General features: G+C 37.4%; 1 protein-coding gene across 4 annotated transcripts in view; it reads right to left on the reverse strand.

The window, feature by feature from the left end:
* CNTNAP5 (contactin associated protein family member 5) overlaps window positions 1-19,250 on the reverse strand; it is a 253,693-nt gene that overhangs the window by 43,077 nt on the left and 191,366 nt on the right. For 2 of the 4 annotated variants that reach the window (XM_085552291.1, XM_015868834.3), the window contains exons 14-16: window positions 9,509-9,665; window positions 1,464-1,591; window positions 1,126-1,296 (exon numbers count right to left, since the gene is read on the reverse strand). In XM_085552291.1, the coding sequence (XP_085408417.1) occupies window positions 1,126-1,296; window positions 1,464-1,591; window positions 9,509-9,665 (456 nt within the window). Of the gene's footprint in view, window positions 1-1,017; window positions 1,297-1,463; window positions 1,592-9,508; window positions 9,666-19,250 lie in introns of all 4 variants that reach the window. The other 2 variants (XR_014947889.1, XR_014947890.1) reach the window with 2 other exon arrangements.

Consider the following 19,250-nt stretch of genomic DNA (forward strand, 5'->3'; position numbering starts at 1 on the left):
GGTCTGTGGAGCTTCCTTGATACGAGGCCTTTAGGCTGCAAATTCCATCTGGCAGCAAGAAACACAACATAAAACTACTAATGAGAAGTGTATGTTTAAGAGAAAAGTCTTTCCTCGAACTTTTAAATAACTCATTTTTTTGGAAAGCACGAGTTTAACACATATACTAAAGATTTCACTAAGCAATTCTTTTAGTAACTTGTAGTATTTGTTATATTTGATACCGAGATGCCATTTTTCCCTCTGTATCCCTGTGAAGGAAATGCAGTACACCAAAGTACACCCAAACTGGACTTAGATGTGCAGTTAGCACTGAATCATACCTCATTACCTTGTGATAATGCACCATGACATTTACCATTGGTTTGACGAATCCAAGGGCCTTCAGGCCGTGTTATATTAAATTTTATGTTAGAGTTATTATAAGCATATTATAAAATGCATAGCACTCGGTTTGTTTTTCCTAAGCTTGACAGAATTTGGAATAGAGAAGTAATATTTCATGTCAAAACCACAGTTCCCTTTTGTCACTAATAAAAATTTTAAGTAATCAGAACAGGACTGCGGTGAATCTACTCACTAATTATGTTCCCTACTCCTCTCTTACACACTGAGCTGCAGTCATACTGCATTCACTGAATAGATTTTGAAGCATTCAAGGCTCATTACAGCTGTGAATGACTTACTCTGTGGTAGCACCATGTCCTTCATAGATTCTCACAGTACTGTACCCTACACATTGAATTCCTCTGAAACACTGGGGTTGCATTGTACTGCATATATTATTGATACAGAAATAAATGTAACCATAAGAGCTCATCTCTCAAATAAAATTACAGTCTACAGCATATCTGCAAAGCAGCTCTTCCTCTAATGAACTAAAATGGGGGGAAAATGTATAAATGTAACCACTATTTTCCTTTAGGAAAGATGAAGTGAATCACAAGGTAGTATAAAGTCACATACGGAAATGGACAGGAGTAGATAACTCTAGACCAATGAGTCTTTATATCTCACCTGCTCCAGCCTCTTCCAACTGCCCCAAGACAGAAGCAAAAAAGTCCTTCTCAGTTCCCTACTCCTGCCAAACTGGGCAAATTGCAATTTCTCCATGGTGAAACTTACATCTTATTTCAACTCGTATGAAGTCTTTCATCCCAAGGTTTTCCAAGAATACCCCAGAGAGAGACGTAGTTTTGAAGAAGAAGGAGATGTCTGCGCTGACCTCCGCGTGGAAGGTGGGGAAGTGCAGGTAGGAAGCCTCTGTGTTGAAGGAAGCGGCGTTCCAAAACTGCCCTGTAAACACAACCCCCTTTCTCTATAGTTAATTGATGCAGGACAGCAGCTGTGAGCTGCATGTGGAAAGATGTCTTTCATCAGAGAAATATGTTTAAAAAGACAAAGAAAACACAAAAAAAGGGGACATTCTGTACCTATGGAAATTGAGAAGAGCTAGTACTCACTGTCTCCATAGCAACGCAAAGGACCGATTTTCCAAGCAGCCTCAGAATTTGATCTGTTTGTGTCAGTGATCACTATCTGAGTTACAGGCAAATGGTCTTTGAAGCCAAGGAGGCCGGTATCGTTTGTCCTGGATTATGATAAACAAACAAAAAGAGACATTAAGCACAGACATACTCAGCATTTCTCGTAGAAGGCAATATTTGTAAGATGTTTTCTTAAAAAGTTATTTGCAGGTTTACCTAGAAGACTTGTGACTAGCACCCCCTACTTAAGATACCTACATGCACAGTTGTGCTCTTTGCTCATAAACAGTGCCGACCCTGTGAAGATGCTGCATTTTGACAAATCATGTCTCTGGTATAAACTCTAGCTGTGTTTTAGCTGCGCAGAATGATGAAGAAGCAGAAGCAGAGTGCTGCCCTTCTGTGTGATGGACATTAATGTAAAACAGACCCTATTGGGTTTCCTCAGCAGGATGAATTTGTTGTGACGTGACATAAGCTAAATATGCCCTTCTGTTAAGTTAGCCAGAGACAGATAATGGCACTTTTGCTGTCTTTATGCTTTATCCTAGCAGGAGAGGGGCATGGAGTGCCCATGCTTTTAGCATGGACAGCCAGAATATACGTGATCCAGCTTCCAGACAGCTAGCACACAATTGACTCAGCACACTATGAAGGTGGTTGAATTGGCAGAGTGAGTACACACCTGTGAAATTTTTGGTTCAGCAACAGAAACAATAAAGGCTGATTTACTGTATTGCCCAACAACAGCCTTTTGTTTGTACCAGCAGTGCTCATTGCTCAGCTGTAACCTACACATGGCTGTTAAAAAGGAAAAGGATGGGAATATTATTTTCTGTTCAGTCTGAGAGTCCTCAGGAAAGCACTGTCCTCAGAATGAAGCACAACATTTCATGGCAGCCCTCTGGTGCCTGAGATGATTCAGTAGCTTTGGCTCTGTGTGTGGATGAGCATCCATCCCACCCGTTCTCATGAACTTCACCGAGTCCCTCAGGCACCCAAACCTGACCTTACCACAGCTGAAATCCCCTCTAGAGATATTTTTCTATCCATTGATCATAGAAAGACAAGTGCAATTACACCTCATCTCCAAAGTGATGAGCTTTTCTTCTCTCAGCTCTTTTGCTCAGGCATGAAGTCTGCTGTGAAGTTGGGCAAACAGGCCTGCCAGAGCATTGAGCCAGATCTCTGTAATTTTGGACAAAAAGGAACCCCAGCTCCACAGAAACAAACAACCTGTATGCAGGGCCTGCTCTCACCCACATGCTCACAGCTCTAAGACTACGCGGTGCACAGCAACAGTGGCTGGACAGAAGATAACAGTAATTCCAAACTTACAGCCACTGCTCTTTTACGCAGTAAGAAAGAAAGACTCAGGAAATAGCTTTTCCTTTTTGAATGAAACTATTTCTGAGGAGTCTGAAACCACAGGCAAGATCCCAGACTAGCTTTATGTGGCTCAGAATGCTACCGTCCACAAACATACTTATGGCTCCAGCTGTGGGAAGAGATGGCATTTCAGGAAAGAAACAATCAAAATGAACAACACAGCTGTGCACTGACACACAACCTCAGGTGTTTACTTTACTAAGTGCCCTCCTCTGATTAATGTTACAAGAAATAGAAGGGGCATTTTCATCTCTTTGATAAAGGCTGTAAATATTTCATTTGTTTTTCATTGTTTCTAACTGCATGCAGCACAGTTAACTGTCTTCTAATTTCAGTGAGGAAAGGAAAGGTACTTCCTTTGAACTTAATGTTTTTTTCTTCCTTTAGGTGGTGTCTGACATCCAGTTAATTACAAAGCGCAGAAAGATGAAACTCCCACTCTGTACTGAAGGCAGAGTGATGCCTTCAGTAAAGACTAACAAAGAAAGGTACCATGTATGAATTGAAAATACATGATCTATAAATCTCTCCACTAATGTGAGATATAACATAAGCATTCTCATATAGCTTACTGCATCAACCTTTGAAAGCTACTGTAAACACTCCGAACAGATTGCAAAACAGTTGTAACAAAAGCTGATCTGTATTTCTAAGGAAGGTAATTAAACGAGGCTTTAGAGTGCACGGAAGGAAGAAGAGTAGGAAGACTGAATGAAAGGCAGAAAGATGCACAGAAAGAGCACATAAAATATGCAGTATACATAGGAATAACTAAGCTGGCACTTACATTAAAAAATAAAAAGATTTTTTACCAAACATTCAAGGGATATTTCTGCAAATTCATTCCAATTCAAAAAATAATGCAGACTTTTGACTAGCAATGATCAGTATTGCAGTAAAAATCACCATCTTCCTGCAGCTACTGCTGAAGATTCAAATAAAAAAACAACAAAAAAAAGAGAAAATGGTGACATTTTCAAGATATCTTTTCCACGTCTCTGAGAATTACATTGCTTATTAGATATTCTGTTATATTGCATGAAGTTCTTTTATACCAAACTTTATGACTCAGAATTCTTGCTAGTTATATGCCAATGTTACTGAGAACTTTAGCAGCACAGCTCAACTGCGAGTAAGAAAAATATTCTATCACTAATAAATATCATCACTTTTATGGTAACATTCTGGAAACTCAATCAAGTTTCTCTGGAAGCTCAAAAAACACATTTTATGTATTTTATTCTCTCACATGTGGAAAATAAGACTTATGAAAGAATACATATTCTCATATAAACAGACACTGAAATGAAGCCTATCAGAAATATCATAACCATTAGAGAATGAGCTAATAATGGAAACAAAATATCTACTATTATTTTTATTTCATGATAAGTAATGACGTTTTGGGCAGAATTCAGCACCTATCATGTATTAGCTAAGGCAGTCAAAAAAGAGATCTGAAGACACTATGAAGTGCCTTGTGGAGCTGCAGCTGGAGTGTCTAAATTCTCAGTTTTCTTTAAGCTAAACTTACTTCAAACTCAATTTCTTATGAAGTATCATGATTCCTCTTCTCTTTAAGAGAGGCTGCATCAGGGGAGCCTCTCAAATATAGCCTATTATGTCTGGGAGAGGAGCAAGAGGACTTTGTGTACCTGTACAATAATTTCCTACAGGCACAACAAAAATTCCAGAGTTTGGACAAAACCTTTGGAATTTTGACTGAAAAGAGTATGGGGATTCCCTTTGAACTATTTCAGTTTTCAAGGAAAAGGTATTATCTTTGGATTAGAAAGCATCTGAAGGACAATGTGCGCACAAATTATTTAGTCTTTTAAACAAAAACAAAACCTCATTAGATTGATTATTTTTGCATACGTTTCCCAAGCTAGATTTTACATATGTGCATTCTAACATTTCATATACACTTAAAAATGCACAGGACTTCTTCAGTAAGCTACGAGAAAGGCTATATAAATTTTCTTTATATAAAAAAATATATATATTCATTGTAAATGCAGCAACACCAAAAATGAGAGTGCAGCACCTGGAAACTTTAAATCGTTGTACATGAAGTCCTAATCGTAAATGATGAATAACTGTTTTGATATTGTTTTCCTTTTTCCTGAATACTAATACAAGAGTACTCCAAAAGTTCCCGTTCTGTGGTATCCAAACAGCATAAACCATCATAAATTTGTAACCTCAAAGTAGCTGTTTCCCTACTTTTTTCAAACAGATGGCAGAGCAGCAGTGCCACTAAATGTAATTTCTTCCTATATGACCCCTGTTGGTATGTTATCTTTCTGTACAGTAATGAAAACTGTGGAGGGGTCTGAGCCTCAGTAGCTCAGATATTCGGGACAGATTTTCATGAATAGAGTACATTTGGGAAAAAGAATGCTATTAGCAGCAGATGTCAATGAACGGGATTACAAATGGGTGAGAAAAACAGGTTTCCCTTAGAGCAAGGTTTGAATGTTGTGCAGGACAGATCATTAGTAATCCAAAGGAATAATTTTTAATTACTACCTTGCCTATCTGATGCATCCCAAATGCTTCACTGAGTAAAATAACATAAAAGCCCATTAAATAAAGAACAGCAGCAGAATCAGACATATGTAACCAGTGAAGATAAAATGCAGTTGCTCCTGGAAGTAGAAAACAGGAGTACAGTTTGGTAATGATAATAACGAACTGATTCCTGTCACCTCAAGGGGCCTGCTACAGTCAGCTCTCCACAGGCAGCTTTTCTACTTTGTTGACAAACGTAGCCATGAAGGCAGATATCCAAGACAGCTCCATACAGGCTGGGTCGTGTATGTCAGGGTTTATTTATGAGCTTTCATGCAGTGCTCTGTGGAGCTGCCTACCTTGCTTCTGAGGCAGGGGAGTCAGCATGGGATAGTGGCTAAGCAAACAAAACCTTTCAAAACCAGGCTCATCAGCAGCTGAGTTTTTTTGCCCTGCTCTCCTTCCAGTTTTATCATCTCAGTTCTGGCACAGTTCTATACAAATGCAAAGCATGATGACGTCTGGATGAGGAGCTACGAGATACGGTTTAGTGGTATGCTGCAGACCTTGTAGGTCCTTTCCAACCTTGTGATTCTATGAATATGTGTTCTTTTGGAAATGTGAAGACTCAAAACTTAGTTTCCCAGTGAAGATGGCTGCTCTAGAAGACAGAAGAGGAGGATATTCCTATACCAGTATATTGTATATAATTCTATTCAACCCTCCCCTCCCCCCCCCCCTTTTTTTTTTTTTTTTTTTTTTTTTTTGTAATTTGAAAATTAAGACTATAAAATTAAGCAAAAATGGCTGATCAGTTATTGGTCAGAATCAACACGTGTCCACTCACCACACTCTTTTGAGACACCTGAACTTCCTGTACAAATGACTTCCAGAGATCCAATTATTTCTGTACAAAGAAAAAAGCCATAAAGTTCCCCAAATTCACTAGGCTTGCCAGTGAATGCAGTCAGCAAGAAATAGGTCTGGTTTGATGATTGGCTTCAATCAAATGGTTGCATCTGAAGTGAAAAAATGGATTCTAAACACTGAGACCAAGTAGCGGACTTCAGGACAGTAACACGCCAACATGGTGTTAAAGATATTCCTCCCATTTAAATGAAAGTCTTGGTGAGCAGCAGGACTTATTGCCAAAGCAAGAGAATTTTGCTTGAGATGAAAAACAGTGTAGGAAAGTTAAGGATCTAAAGGATCTCTGAAACGGACCCAAGATAGCGTGACCCTCCATGCTTTTCAGAAATGCTTTATCCTTTAGATCATTTTAACACCTTTCCCCAAGTAATGGTTGCACCAAAAACACACCTTCTTTTTGAAATAGTCCATAGCTTTTAAAAAGACAGTCACTTTCAAAGGAAGCACATGAAGCAATGGCAAATCCAGCTCACCTATACATAACTTGTTTCAACAGCTATCTATTCTCAGTGCTGGGAAAAGGAAGAGAACAAAAGAAAATATTTTTGGACTAGTTTTTACTTCATTTTGCAGCTGCTGGATCTCAGTGAATTTTCCCATCCACTAGTAAGAGCTTTCAACAGTCAGGGATCTCTTTTTTTGAAGGTATACATAAACTAGAGACAGGTCACATTTAGCACCTTCCCACACCCCTTACTTGGGGTCAGGGTGCCAGTTTGTGCCTCTGCTCCTGCTGCAGAGATGGTCTCTCATTCTCTAGTAAAATACCACAACACTGCCCTAGTGTTCTGCAGTGACAGAATTAGCTGTCATCATACTGCAGTTTGGAAGCACGGTGAGGAAAGAAGTGAGGATCTAGATGGAAAAGCATACTTTTCACAAAAATGATTTAAATAGGAAAAAAAGCAAAAGCCTTCCCCATATATATATATAATGCAACTAATTAAATTCCTGTTCATCTGGCTGGCATAACTCCAGGGAGACTAACATGAAGCAGGAGACTGGATTTAGCAGCTGGGCTCAGGTGTCTGCTTAGATATCATTTAAAAGTCAGCATGCCAACAAGTAAATATTGTGTTCTGCCAAACACCTGGCTCAAGACTTCTTTCAGATTTGTTTTCTTGTTTTCTGTTTCTTTTGTTGCTCTGAGAAATTTGCAGGTTCTTCTGGACACAAGACTTAGGCAAGGGAAACAAAGTCTTCAGCCTCTCTCAGCTTCGGATGGATGCTTCAGCCATTCTGGTGAATTTCTACCTCTGAGCAACACTGAGCAGCCTGATTTATCTAAAAAGAGCTAAAATGATTTTCTGGTTTTCCACTCTGCAGCACTCATTTTATTTCATGCTAAGGCAAATAAATACATCTACTGCTTGTTCCTTCCAAGATAATGTATAGCAGGTTAAAGTCACAGTTCAGATCTCAGCAGGTTTCAGATTCAAATGCTCATTATATATCAGGGGGTCAGTGTTCAAGCAGAGAAACAGAAAAGTAATCTTCAAAAGGCATGGAATTTCTTATGTTTAGAAACTTTCTGTAAAGCTCTTGAGATTTCTAGGTTTTAAACAGGCAACCTGCAACTTAGAAAACCACCCAACAGACAACCAGACTTCCAATGGATTTTAAAAAAAGAAAAAAAAAAAAAACAACAACTAGAAACACAAGAAAACAAACCTGTACCCCCAAACAAACAGTATGTAGTTTAGCTAAGGAAATTTCTACGTGTGCCCTGCTATAATCAAGAAACCAGGAGAAACAACCAACTCTGTGAGCAATCAAGCTAATGAAGCATGACATGCAACATCCCTCTCTCATGAGGGTTTTCCAAAATCTAATATAAATATCTAAGTATAAGCTTATTCTTCCTTAACTTCTTTCTTGTGGATTTTAATTGTCTTTTTTCCCTTCAACCTGGCATACATTTTCATATAATGTAGGATTTCTAATACTTTGGATATTTCTGCTCCTGTGTTAAATACGTTTGAAAAGTGTTTGTTCAAAATTGCTGTGAAGGCAAGGAGATAAACGCATCCAGCATAACTTGCTTAGCCTTCATTTCTGAGGAGAAATGCTATAAAACTGCATTTAGCTTTCACCTAGCATTGGCTGCTATGATCTTCTGGTACATTGTCCCATAATCTCAGATTGCCACCACAGCACAGTCTAGAGCAGCAGCTCACCAAATAAAGCAAAATGTGGATGATGCAGCCAGGAAATAGTAAAACCATCTGCTTTTGATGCTCATGTACAAACCTCACCAAAGTGGTTTTGGTAACCAAACATTAAAGATAGATCAACATGCACAATGAAGCCTATCTAAACAAACTGATACAAATCATATTCATAAACCAACGTTTACATGAAGAGCTTCTACAGAAACCCCTACAACTATGGTTTTTGACACTGAATAGTGACTATGGGGATATAATGTGAATAAGCACATTGTCTGGAAACGAGGCTTTAATGTAAATGCCACACAGTGAATAACCAAAATAGTGTAACACATACAATGACAAGTCATTTCTGACTTTTTTTGATCATTGGTTTGAAATATCTGGGCACGAGAAAGCTCTAAACCTGAGGAAGGCTTTAAGTGTTGATGCCATAAGTCTAAAATTTCTTACAGAGACTGAAGCATAACCTACAGAAGCCAAAGGAAGTGTTTTCATCAACTTTAAAAAGCTTCAAACTCAATGTAAAAGAAAATTAAGGAATATACATATATGCTATTTACAAGAAAATTTTAAGTAAGCCCTTCTGATACTACAGATTTCTTGTTCTTTGCCTGTACCTGAATTCTACAGTCTATGCCTGAAACTTCTGCTGTCACATATAACCATGCATCAACCTTCTAGAGCTTTTATTCATGCAATGCAGTGCTTTGACTGAATCACCGAAAACTTTCAAAGAAATCAAAATCCCAGAATTGATATTTAGCAACAAATACTCTTGAGGACAACCCATCCCAGCAACCTTCTTTATCTGGATATCATGTCATTGGTTCAAAGAAGAAAATAAAGCTGAAATCAGAAATCCAACTTCTAGTTTGACTTTCCTTCTCATTTCATTACACTCAAACCATCCAGGTTTCCCAAGACATAAATTAGCAGAATAATTAATCCTTCTTTGCCCTGCTTCCTACCCCCAGCTGTCACATAGACACTACACCACACACAAGTGAAAATTATTACCATTCTTCTCTATCTGCGTCACAGTTGCAAAAATATCTCATATCCAGACAACTTTCTTCCAGTCCACATGCACACTGCTGAATGCCCGGAAGTGATCCTCCCCAGTAAAGATGCTTTTCATTGGCACGTCCAACCCACCAAGCAAATGGCATTCCATCTGGATGAAAGGTACAGAAGGAGGAAAAAAAGAAAAAGAAAGAGAAAAAGAGAAAGAAAGAAGTTGATAAGCAAATTGGATTCTCTTGAGAATGAGAAAGAGAATGGAAGTGGACATGTTAAATAATACTGAAAGAAAGGATGCAAATTTTAGAAATAACAAACCATAAACTTTGCCAAAATTCTGTTTTGATGGATACATGTTGGGAAAACAGTAGCTTTATGGTATTACTGTTTGGTTTGAGGAACGGATGTTTTCCTCACAGGGCTCATGTGCCAATCAGCCCTGTGAATTTCAGCTGTAAAGATTTTTTTACATGCAAGCCCAACGTCACTGTCTGCATCAGCTCTCCCCAGAGAGTCTGCACGATGCTAGAGCAGAGACTTCATCCCTGAGGGAGTCTGAAAGCAATTCTAACATGACTCACACTACACAGCTGTCTTGAACCACCCAGTATTGACCAAAGACCTCTTGCAAAATTGACGAGTTGTGAAGCAAATTCCAGCTCTTAAACTGGGATTTTTACATTACAATCATATACAAGGTGCAAAAATCTTTTAAAATAACACAAAATCTCACCTACTGCTATAAGCTTAATTCAACTCCTCTTGAAATTAGAACAAAAAATTTATCAGTTTCTATGGGAGCAGGACTTGGGATTTTAATATGCTCTCCAAGGGTGAAATTTGCCAATGCTAAGCTCTGTAAGGCATTCAAACATTCTGGATTAAGGACTCACGTAGGAGATAAGTGTGGAAAAAGATTTCCCTTCTTATGAATTATCTCTATGAAGTTATTTTCTATCTACAGGAGCTTTAAGATCTATGTATTTATATAAACCAAGATAGTTTTTTGTTTAAATTTCATAATCTCTTATACATCAAACATCCAACTTTAATAGATATATCAAGCAGATTCAGATACAGTGAAATCCTCAGATTAACATTTTCCTAAAATTGACTTTGTCTTCCAGATCAGATAACTTTTTCATTGACTTCTTAATCCTTAAATCAAGAAATGTAATGAGTTACATCTACAGGTAGATCATAAAATTCAGCAAAACTGGAGTATCAAGACTTTCTGATCAGAGGCATTTCTAAAAATAAACTGCAAAGCTAATGCAGAAAAATGCATCAATATGTTCTTCTGCTCTACTACCATTATTAGTAGGCAGCATTCCTCATTATACAAAGCAAGAAAGTGTAAAATATGAAAAGCAATCAAGGTTAACTGTAGATTGTAAGGGACTAATTAAAATGAGTTTTAGAATCACATGGTAAAATTAATTCGTATTTGTTTTCCTTCCAAGCTTAGACTGCTGAACTGTAAACTCATGAAAAAAGGAAAGTAAAAATAGGAAGTAACTCCATTCTCATGATACAGACAATTCAAACATGAGGATTTTGACCAATACCCAGTGATACTCATCACAAAGCCCTAATTCTAGAACATCTAAGGATTCGTCTTACAAAAATGTGCAGACATTTTTCTGTTTCATATCACTGTCGACACAAAGAATGTTTTCATTCTTTTCAGCTGATGTTGTTGAATAAACTGATTGTTGTGGCCAGTGAAACGGGAGTTTTCTATATTATTGGGAAATTACTTGATAAAGCTTGGAAAAGTAAACTGGACTGAATGAGAGAATGATTTGTCTAGCAGTTGAAATAGGCCTTTATATAGAAGTGCTTAATTTAATTTCAAAAGTGCCCATTTTGGAAAAAAAATACTTAGGTAAAAATAAGCCCTTCAGACTAAAAGCAAATATTAGGATTCATTATTCAAATTCAACCTGTTTCTTAGATTCTTTTGGTAGAAATCATTATATACCTTTGCATAACAGTAAAATAAGCAATCAGTCATAGTAATTAAGTATGAACAGTTTTCTAACATCTTTCAGTCTCTGTTTTGTTTTATCAACCAACATCAAGCAAACACAGATTTATGATATAGAGCTGGGAAGTGGTAGAAGTAACACAGTCTAAGTCATTTACAACTAAATTAAATACACTGCTAAAAGAACACGGTATTCAACACTATCAGGAACAATCTTAGCTTTTCAAAGGAAGAGATCAACCCAAAATCTTCTCAAAAATTCTATTTATTAGGAACAATTCTGTCATCCTTTAGGCAAGATATGAAAATTCTTTTTCCCTAACTGGTCCCTTTGAGATCAATTGTAGTATTAAGGAAAATTATGCCCAGATTCTTCAAAACTCTTTTCCATCTGCTTATATTATAACACATGAGAAATTACAGAGCTATTCAAGCAAAGCTCTTAAATCTGTGGGACTCAAAGCAATATGTGAAGTGTTTAGGGATTACTGAAACATACTGTATGGTATATACTTGAGATGTTGAAGCAACATAATATTTCACTAACAACACCTCTATCATCTAACATCTATCCTTAAATTCTTCCTACTAATTTTACATCATTCAATACTGGAGGGTACCTGGCATTGAGACTGGGTGTTGGTATTGGTCAGTAGATATTCACTAAGGTTCTTTCTTCTAAGTCTGTAAACTTGTTACAACACCTTCCATTCCATCATCTTGGGATCACCTTTTATTTTTTACTTTTTTTCCAAGCAGTATCAATTCTTTTCCACCTATAAATAAATTTATTTTATTTCTGTGATGAAACCTCCAACTTAGGCCTGTGATGTTAACCAAGGGTTGTTAGAATGGTCCGAGAAATTAAGAATGATTGCATAAGACAGCAGAATTCCACCTAAGATATCTGAGAAAAAAACTCTACTTAGAAGAGATGTACCTAATATCATACTATTTATTTAAAGAACAAAAACAACAACAACACAACAAAGTGCAACCCACTATGGAATAAATAAAAGTACAATTTCCTATGCATTTTTGACTATTCTGAGCTGAAGAAAAATCAGTTATAATAATTTAAGGTTGTCTTTGAACTTCGTACTATGGCACTGAAGGAAAAAATGTGTGGAACAATCCCATACTAGGCAAAGCAAACAAGCCTCATGTGACTGAATTAATCAGTAAAAGGACTGGAGAATAGTTTCTTATAAGTTATTTCTCCCCGTATCGCTCAATCTGCTCACTGAAAAGTCGGAATAGTTTTTTTGAAAGGAAAGAATAAGAGGTCTTATCTTCAGTTGACCATCTTGATGCTTTTTTCTACCCATCTCAACAGTCTTGCTCTGTGTGTCTATTGATTTATTCAACAGCCACTAAGAATACTAAGCACCCAGATGCACAAGTAAGACTGAAGACCTTGGTATATGCACACATACCCCGGCATACTGAAGCACACAGAAAAAAACTTAATTTTGGTCCATCCTGGAAAGCACAGAAAGTAAATTCCTTTCAGATGCCAGTTCAGCAGACCGCCAGTACCTGCCCTATCAGTGTGCTTAACTACATAGTTCACTGCTACATTTACTAGACATTATTTCACCAGAAGCAAAACTGGAACAGAAAATACAGGTCAGAAGCACAGAGGACCATGAGGACAATAGCAATGAGATACAGGTAGGTCATCTCTAATGCTCTCTCCTTAGAAGGAAACCGGTCGTGAGATTAAATCATCTGCATTGTGTATTCGGCTCTTCTAGTCATGAGAACTGCTGAGCACATACTGGGATTAGGTAGCCCTCTGCAAACTTACTTGAAAATGTTCACTCTTTTAAATCTTTGTTGCACTGACAGTTCTCCCTTTTTTAATTTATTTTGTATTAGAGCACATTGATATTGCTAGAAATAAGAGCTATTTTAAAGCTTTTAGGTTTCTTCATATTTAAATGGCAGAAGTTATTTCAAAAAAAAAAAATTATATAGACACTCAGAAGCAGGAGGATGGGGAAAGCAGCATATTGCAACAGCATTCTGCACTAAATTACAGTGTGTATAGATCCCCAGCAACTTCTATGGAGACAATTTACTTATATGTAGGCAGAAAGTCTTGCCATTGACTTTTATGCTTATAAAACATGAGTTAAAATAAGCCGTGGTTTTTTAACAGTATTATATTTTGAATGTTTTTCAAGATTTGTTGGCATCATTTGCCAGGTGGCTCTTGTTATTGCCACAAACAAAAATCTAATGATAGAAATATAACAAGATAAAGTATATTCCACGTTAAAATCCTGGGCTGTACAAACCTGAAACTCTGTCTCCAATAATTGCATATCCTAACACAGAGAAGGCTTCTGGAGTTATTCAAGATATTAAAATCAGTCAGTTTAAGGTCTTTTCCACTGCCACAGCAAGCCAATTTATTTGTATGATTTTGAACTACTGAAACCAACCATGCTGTACTGAAACAACATTCTTTTGGCAGTCTTATGTTCAGTTTTCTCTCTGAAGTCAAGCTGAGTTAAGCAGAAAACTGAATTAAACCTGATGTTTACGTATCCTACCAATAAAAAACACACTATTTTACATCTATGCTCTTTTCTCTTAATGGAAAACATGTGAACAGATAGTGAAAACCAGGAAAATTTTGATTGTAGGATAGAATAAAGCAATTGAAGCCACCTGGCTGCTAGCACAGTCATGAATATAAAATATCTGTTTGCATCAACCACTTCAACAGCATCAAACCCTCACCCATATCTTGCATGTCACATGTCTATGTTGGTAGACATATACACATACATGCTGCAAGGCCAACCTGAATAACCGAATTCAAAGACCAATTTAGAGGCCAAGTTATGCACCCAGCTGATCCATTCTTAAAAACCTCTTGAAAGAAAACAAGAAGAGAAAGTAATAAGAGAGTAAGAACAAAGAAAAAAATACAAAGATGTCTTTTCTAAGATCTTACCATGCTAAGATCTTACATGGAGACAATGGATTTGTCTCCATTGCAATATTTTCCCAGTCTAAACTGTTGTCTAACTCATCCTCTTTGGCCTTTTCAGCAGGAAAAAAATAACAGATAAAAGACGAAATGTTCACAATAATTTTAGTCAAAATTTTGGATAAACTGGAGAATTATTCTACATTGAGCAGATAATGCAAAATAAAAACTTGTATCAGCTTTCTGCTCAACAAGGAAGTCTATAGTACTAATAACTCAACTTGCATTGGTTTGAACAACAGTTCACAACTTTGGGAGAATATGCTGCTAATACACAGTGATAGAAGCTCGGGTTGTGCTACATTTACTAGTACATTCTGTCTCATCTTGAAGCAGGTGCAGGGAATTAATGGTGAAAGAAGCTGCTCTTTGATTTTATAGACCCTCATGAGCCTTGTGGCTCTGCTGCAGCAGGTAGAAAGCAGCACCGTTTTCTGAGATAGCAGTGAGTTTTCTGCATGTTACAACAAAAACCCAATTTTTAACTCAAGGTCTTGGAAAATAATAATGAGACATGGGGAAAAAATCCCCCAACGATACGATTCCTTTGAACATTATTCACTGAGCCACCAGATTGTCCAGTTAGTTTTGTACCATACTATGATGTTGTTATATGACACATACTTGTTTTATGCTTCCTCTCTTTTCAGTAGACCTGTAATGTCCAATTAATACTCACTCCACTTTATCCACAAGGTCCCCATGCCAACTATACAATTAGATTTTATTGTCCTTTCACCTTCTTTAAACAGACACCCAAATACTACTTTGATTTTCAGAGACAACAAATGCAACTGTGTCGGAAACCATACGAGGTCCAAACACAGCGGCAGGACAGATGCCATTCTGTAGCGAATAGCAGCTCTGCTAGCCAACGTTATTAAGATTTCGACTGAATTTGACTTCAATTTTTGGCCAGATCCTATAATCCTTATTCAGAGCATCTATTGTAAACCGAAGCAGTTCTGCTAATGCCAGTGGACCTACTCTCCAAGAAAATGCTACTAAGTATATAAAAACATGTTCTTTATGTATTTTTTAAAGCGTGGTTAGAATGGAAAAGGCAGTACTTTGCTGACTTTTTCTTTCTCGTTATTCAGCTTTGTTGCCAAGGTACACTGCTGTTATACAGTCTCAGAATGAAATAATTGCTTAAAGAAAACAAACAAACAAAACAGATAGTAGCATTAGTTTTCTCCCTTTGGAGCAGCTGTTATCACAGTGCTCTTTCTGAAATTGTTAAGATATTTTCACAGATGAAGATGGGCAAAAAAATGTATATAAACATGGACTTTTGCTTTTCCTAAATTTAACAGGAGGCTAATGATCAGGACTGCTGAGTCGAAATGACAGAGTTATTCCATACTTCATTTACAGTACTTCAGTAAGGCAAAATTAGCATCAACCCTTGGAGACGCAGATTTGAGAACAGACAGGGAGTTGAGACCCCGAGAGTTTTATACGATGAGGAAGATTGAATCTACATCCAGAGTGAAATTTTATGCCTACTACATGTCATTTTTGCAGAAGGCCAAAGATGACTGAAAATATTATGAGCACTCTGCCAGCTCAGGCTGGGTTGTTTTCTCAATAAATTTCTGGCCAAGTGACAAGTTTCTTGAAAGATGCCAAGTGGGACTCAAGCCAGAAAGAGAGTCTATGTGAACAGCTTAAGGCATGCAGGTGAGAAGAAAACCTAACAACAAAAACAATCTAAAATAAAAAATGCAGAGAAGAGCTTTTAGGATATCTGTAAAACCTCTGAACCTTCATGAGTTTTGCTTTTGCTGATGACGGACTGGATATCCTATCCTGTTGAAACAAATCATTCTACCTCATTCCTTTCATCTCCCATGTTTCAGCTCATCTTCACTTCAAATCTGCCCATTATGCTTTCAAATCTTTTTCTCTCTCTCATTCAAGTCTTCTTTACCATTCTCATTTTCTCTGTTTAGACTAACACTGCCAAGTCAATTCAGATAAACAAACTCTGCACTGCCTTAGCAGATAGGCCCACAGCATCACTGCACATCGTTCCTCTGTGCTGGAATCAGATCTGCATCAAATAATTGTGATGGGTAAGCCACAATGTATTCATCATGGCCCTGCCTGGGCCAGAGAAGCAGGTCCAGCTCAGAAGTCTGGAGTTTAAAAGTATAACCAGCAAAAATGATAGAAATAAGATGATGCCAGCATATGTTGCCATTTAATTGCTCATTCTGATCCTCAGCCCCATCCTTTCACCAGAACCAATTTGTCCATTTCCACTGGAAGGCCATCTCCTCCAATGGGAAAATGCTATTCAAGTTTTCAGAGAGGAAGCAATTTCAGAGACTAGAAATACATCAGAGTGGATAGGGGTCAACAGCTGAAGCATCAAAGACTATGAGTGGTGCAACAAACTGTATGTCAATCATTTCATCAGGAGAAAACATAGCATGCACCTGCTATTCACAGAAATGTTAAAGCAACAACTTTTACAGCACTGTAAAAATTATATTACAAGCAACAGCCCGTGGCAAGACTGCGAGGAAGAAACACTCAACAGCTCATCCACTCACTATGACTTTCTGGGGATAAAACTGGCCAGATGCAGGAACTGTACAAGCAGATCTGGTTCCAGAGAAATCAGGGTACTTGTGCTGATTTGTGCTCACTAAGGATGAGCTGCTCACAGAAGCACAGACTGGTTGAAGCTGGATGGAACCTTGGGACCTCCTGTGAGCATCTATTTTAGCGACTGCTTCAAGCTGTTCTGAAACAGATTCAGGCTGTAAGAATTCATTAGACAAACTCCGGCTGTCACTGGGCAGAAAAAATACACAAAGATCCACAGATACTGAGACTGAAAGAAAAGACCTAAATAATCCATTTTTGAAGGTGGTAGAGAGGGGAAAATAATTATGTATTTGATCCATGTGATCCTGAGAGTGTCACAGTGAGAGCTTGAGCACCTGTGATGGGGCACATGTGGAGAGTAACAGATAGACTTTACCTGCAGCACTTTATGTCTCATGCACTCAATGTGCTGCAACAGTGAATCTGTACAGCAAAGTCCCCATATTTGCAAAGTTCCCAGCCCCATGTACTCTCATCTGTCTGTCTTCCTGAGCTATTTATCAAGAAATCCAGGTCTAAAAAATCCAGGTCTACAACCTGGTATGCTACCAGTGTTTATAGACACAAGTCAACTGGAATAAAGTTGAGCAGAAATAATACAAGACTTAATCCAATAGCTGCAGGTATTTGTGGCAGTATGTTGGATCATGCCCACAGCAAAATGCAATTTGATAGATTAGAAGACGAAAATGGACATTTGGGCCATCTAATAAGAAACTGGGTAAGTTACAGGAAAACATGCTGTGGAGTGCAATCTTTGCTTAGTCCTTCAGGAGAAATTACATACACTAATAATAGTTCTCCTCTATCCCTTTAATTTGAAAAGTATCTGAGTAAAAATGGAATTACCTTACTCAGCAGAACTTCTTCCTGGATATGCATTAACAAAAAAAGTATCCTTATTATTATCTTTTTTACCCCTAATTTTTTTTTTCCTCTCTTGCTAACACTGCACTAGCACAGCTACTAGTGACTGAAATACATTCTCTTGGTTTGATAACTCTGTGAAAAAGCAAGTCAATACTATTGTCATCAAACTTGTGATGAAAGCCTACAGGAATGGTAAAAACTGGATGTGGGTAAAAAGAACAGTTATTAGCAATACTGATTCACAAAAGTACAAGAACACAACTTGTCTTTCAGTTCCCAGCATGCCAGTTAAAGAATAACATCCACTTACACACAGTGAATCTGATCAGAAAGTCATTGAGACAATGTCATTTCCACATAGTGTCTTTTTGAAGGGTAACCACAAACTGGTTCCTGTATGAGATTGATAATAAGTTTTACGACTTACGACTCTAAGACTTTCACGACTTAGATTGATCTTAATGAAATCACAAATAATCATCAGTAAATATGCTAAAATTTTGAACAGGAATGAAAACTTAAACAAATGTTCCTATTAGCACATGAATTAGAAAAGGTAATAACACACTGTTAATCACTTTGAAGCTGAAATCCCTACTTGAATAAATGAGGGGATTTTCTCAAAACTGATAACAGTGATCAGAGTCATTAGTGATAGAGCGCTTCTGTTTAGGAAAGAGCCAATTGGAAAATCAGATGTGAACAACTGAAGTTACCTGTAAAGTTAATTGTACAAACGTGTATATTTGATAGAAGAAATGTTGTATTGTTCTCTGTACAGCTTTATATAATGGTCAGAGCCAAGAACAAAAACAACATATCTATGTGTTTAGATTTATACTAGACTGTTTAAAAAATATGAACATACAATATGCTGTACTCTAAAAGATGAACAATTATAAAACAAAAAAAAAAAAAAAGAGAGAGAGAGAGAACAGACTAACATCCAGTGTTTAGAGAATATTCCAGGCATAATTCCAAGTCTTATACTAATTATAACGAACTGCATTCATCTCGATGCCCAGCATTGCGGTGGAGGATGCCCAGCATTGCGATGGAGAATGCCCAGCTACAAGCACTTCATCAAAACATCTTCTACAGCTCCCCAGTATCTCTGAGAGGCCAGAAGTACTACTGCATCTCATTGAACTTCTTTGCAGTCTGATACATTAAGATTGCAGAGAAATTGTACATAAATAACTGTTGATTTGACACTGCTTTCAACTGCTAAGCAATTCTGCTTTCCTCAGTGTTAC

The sequence above is a fragment of the Coturnix japonica genome, chromosome 7, assembly GCF_054131305.1.
Source record: "Coturnix japonica strain WE chromosome 7, WE-NBRP24, whole genome shotgun sequence".
In the NCBI taxonomy this organism is placed as follows: Eukaryota; Metazoa; Chordata; class Aves; order Galliformes; family Phasianidae; genus Coturnix; species Coturnix japonica.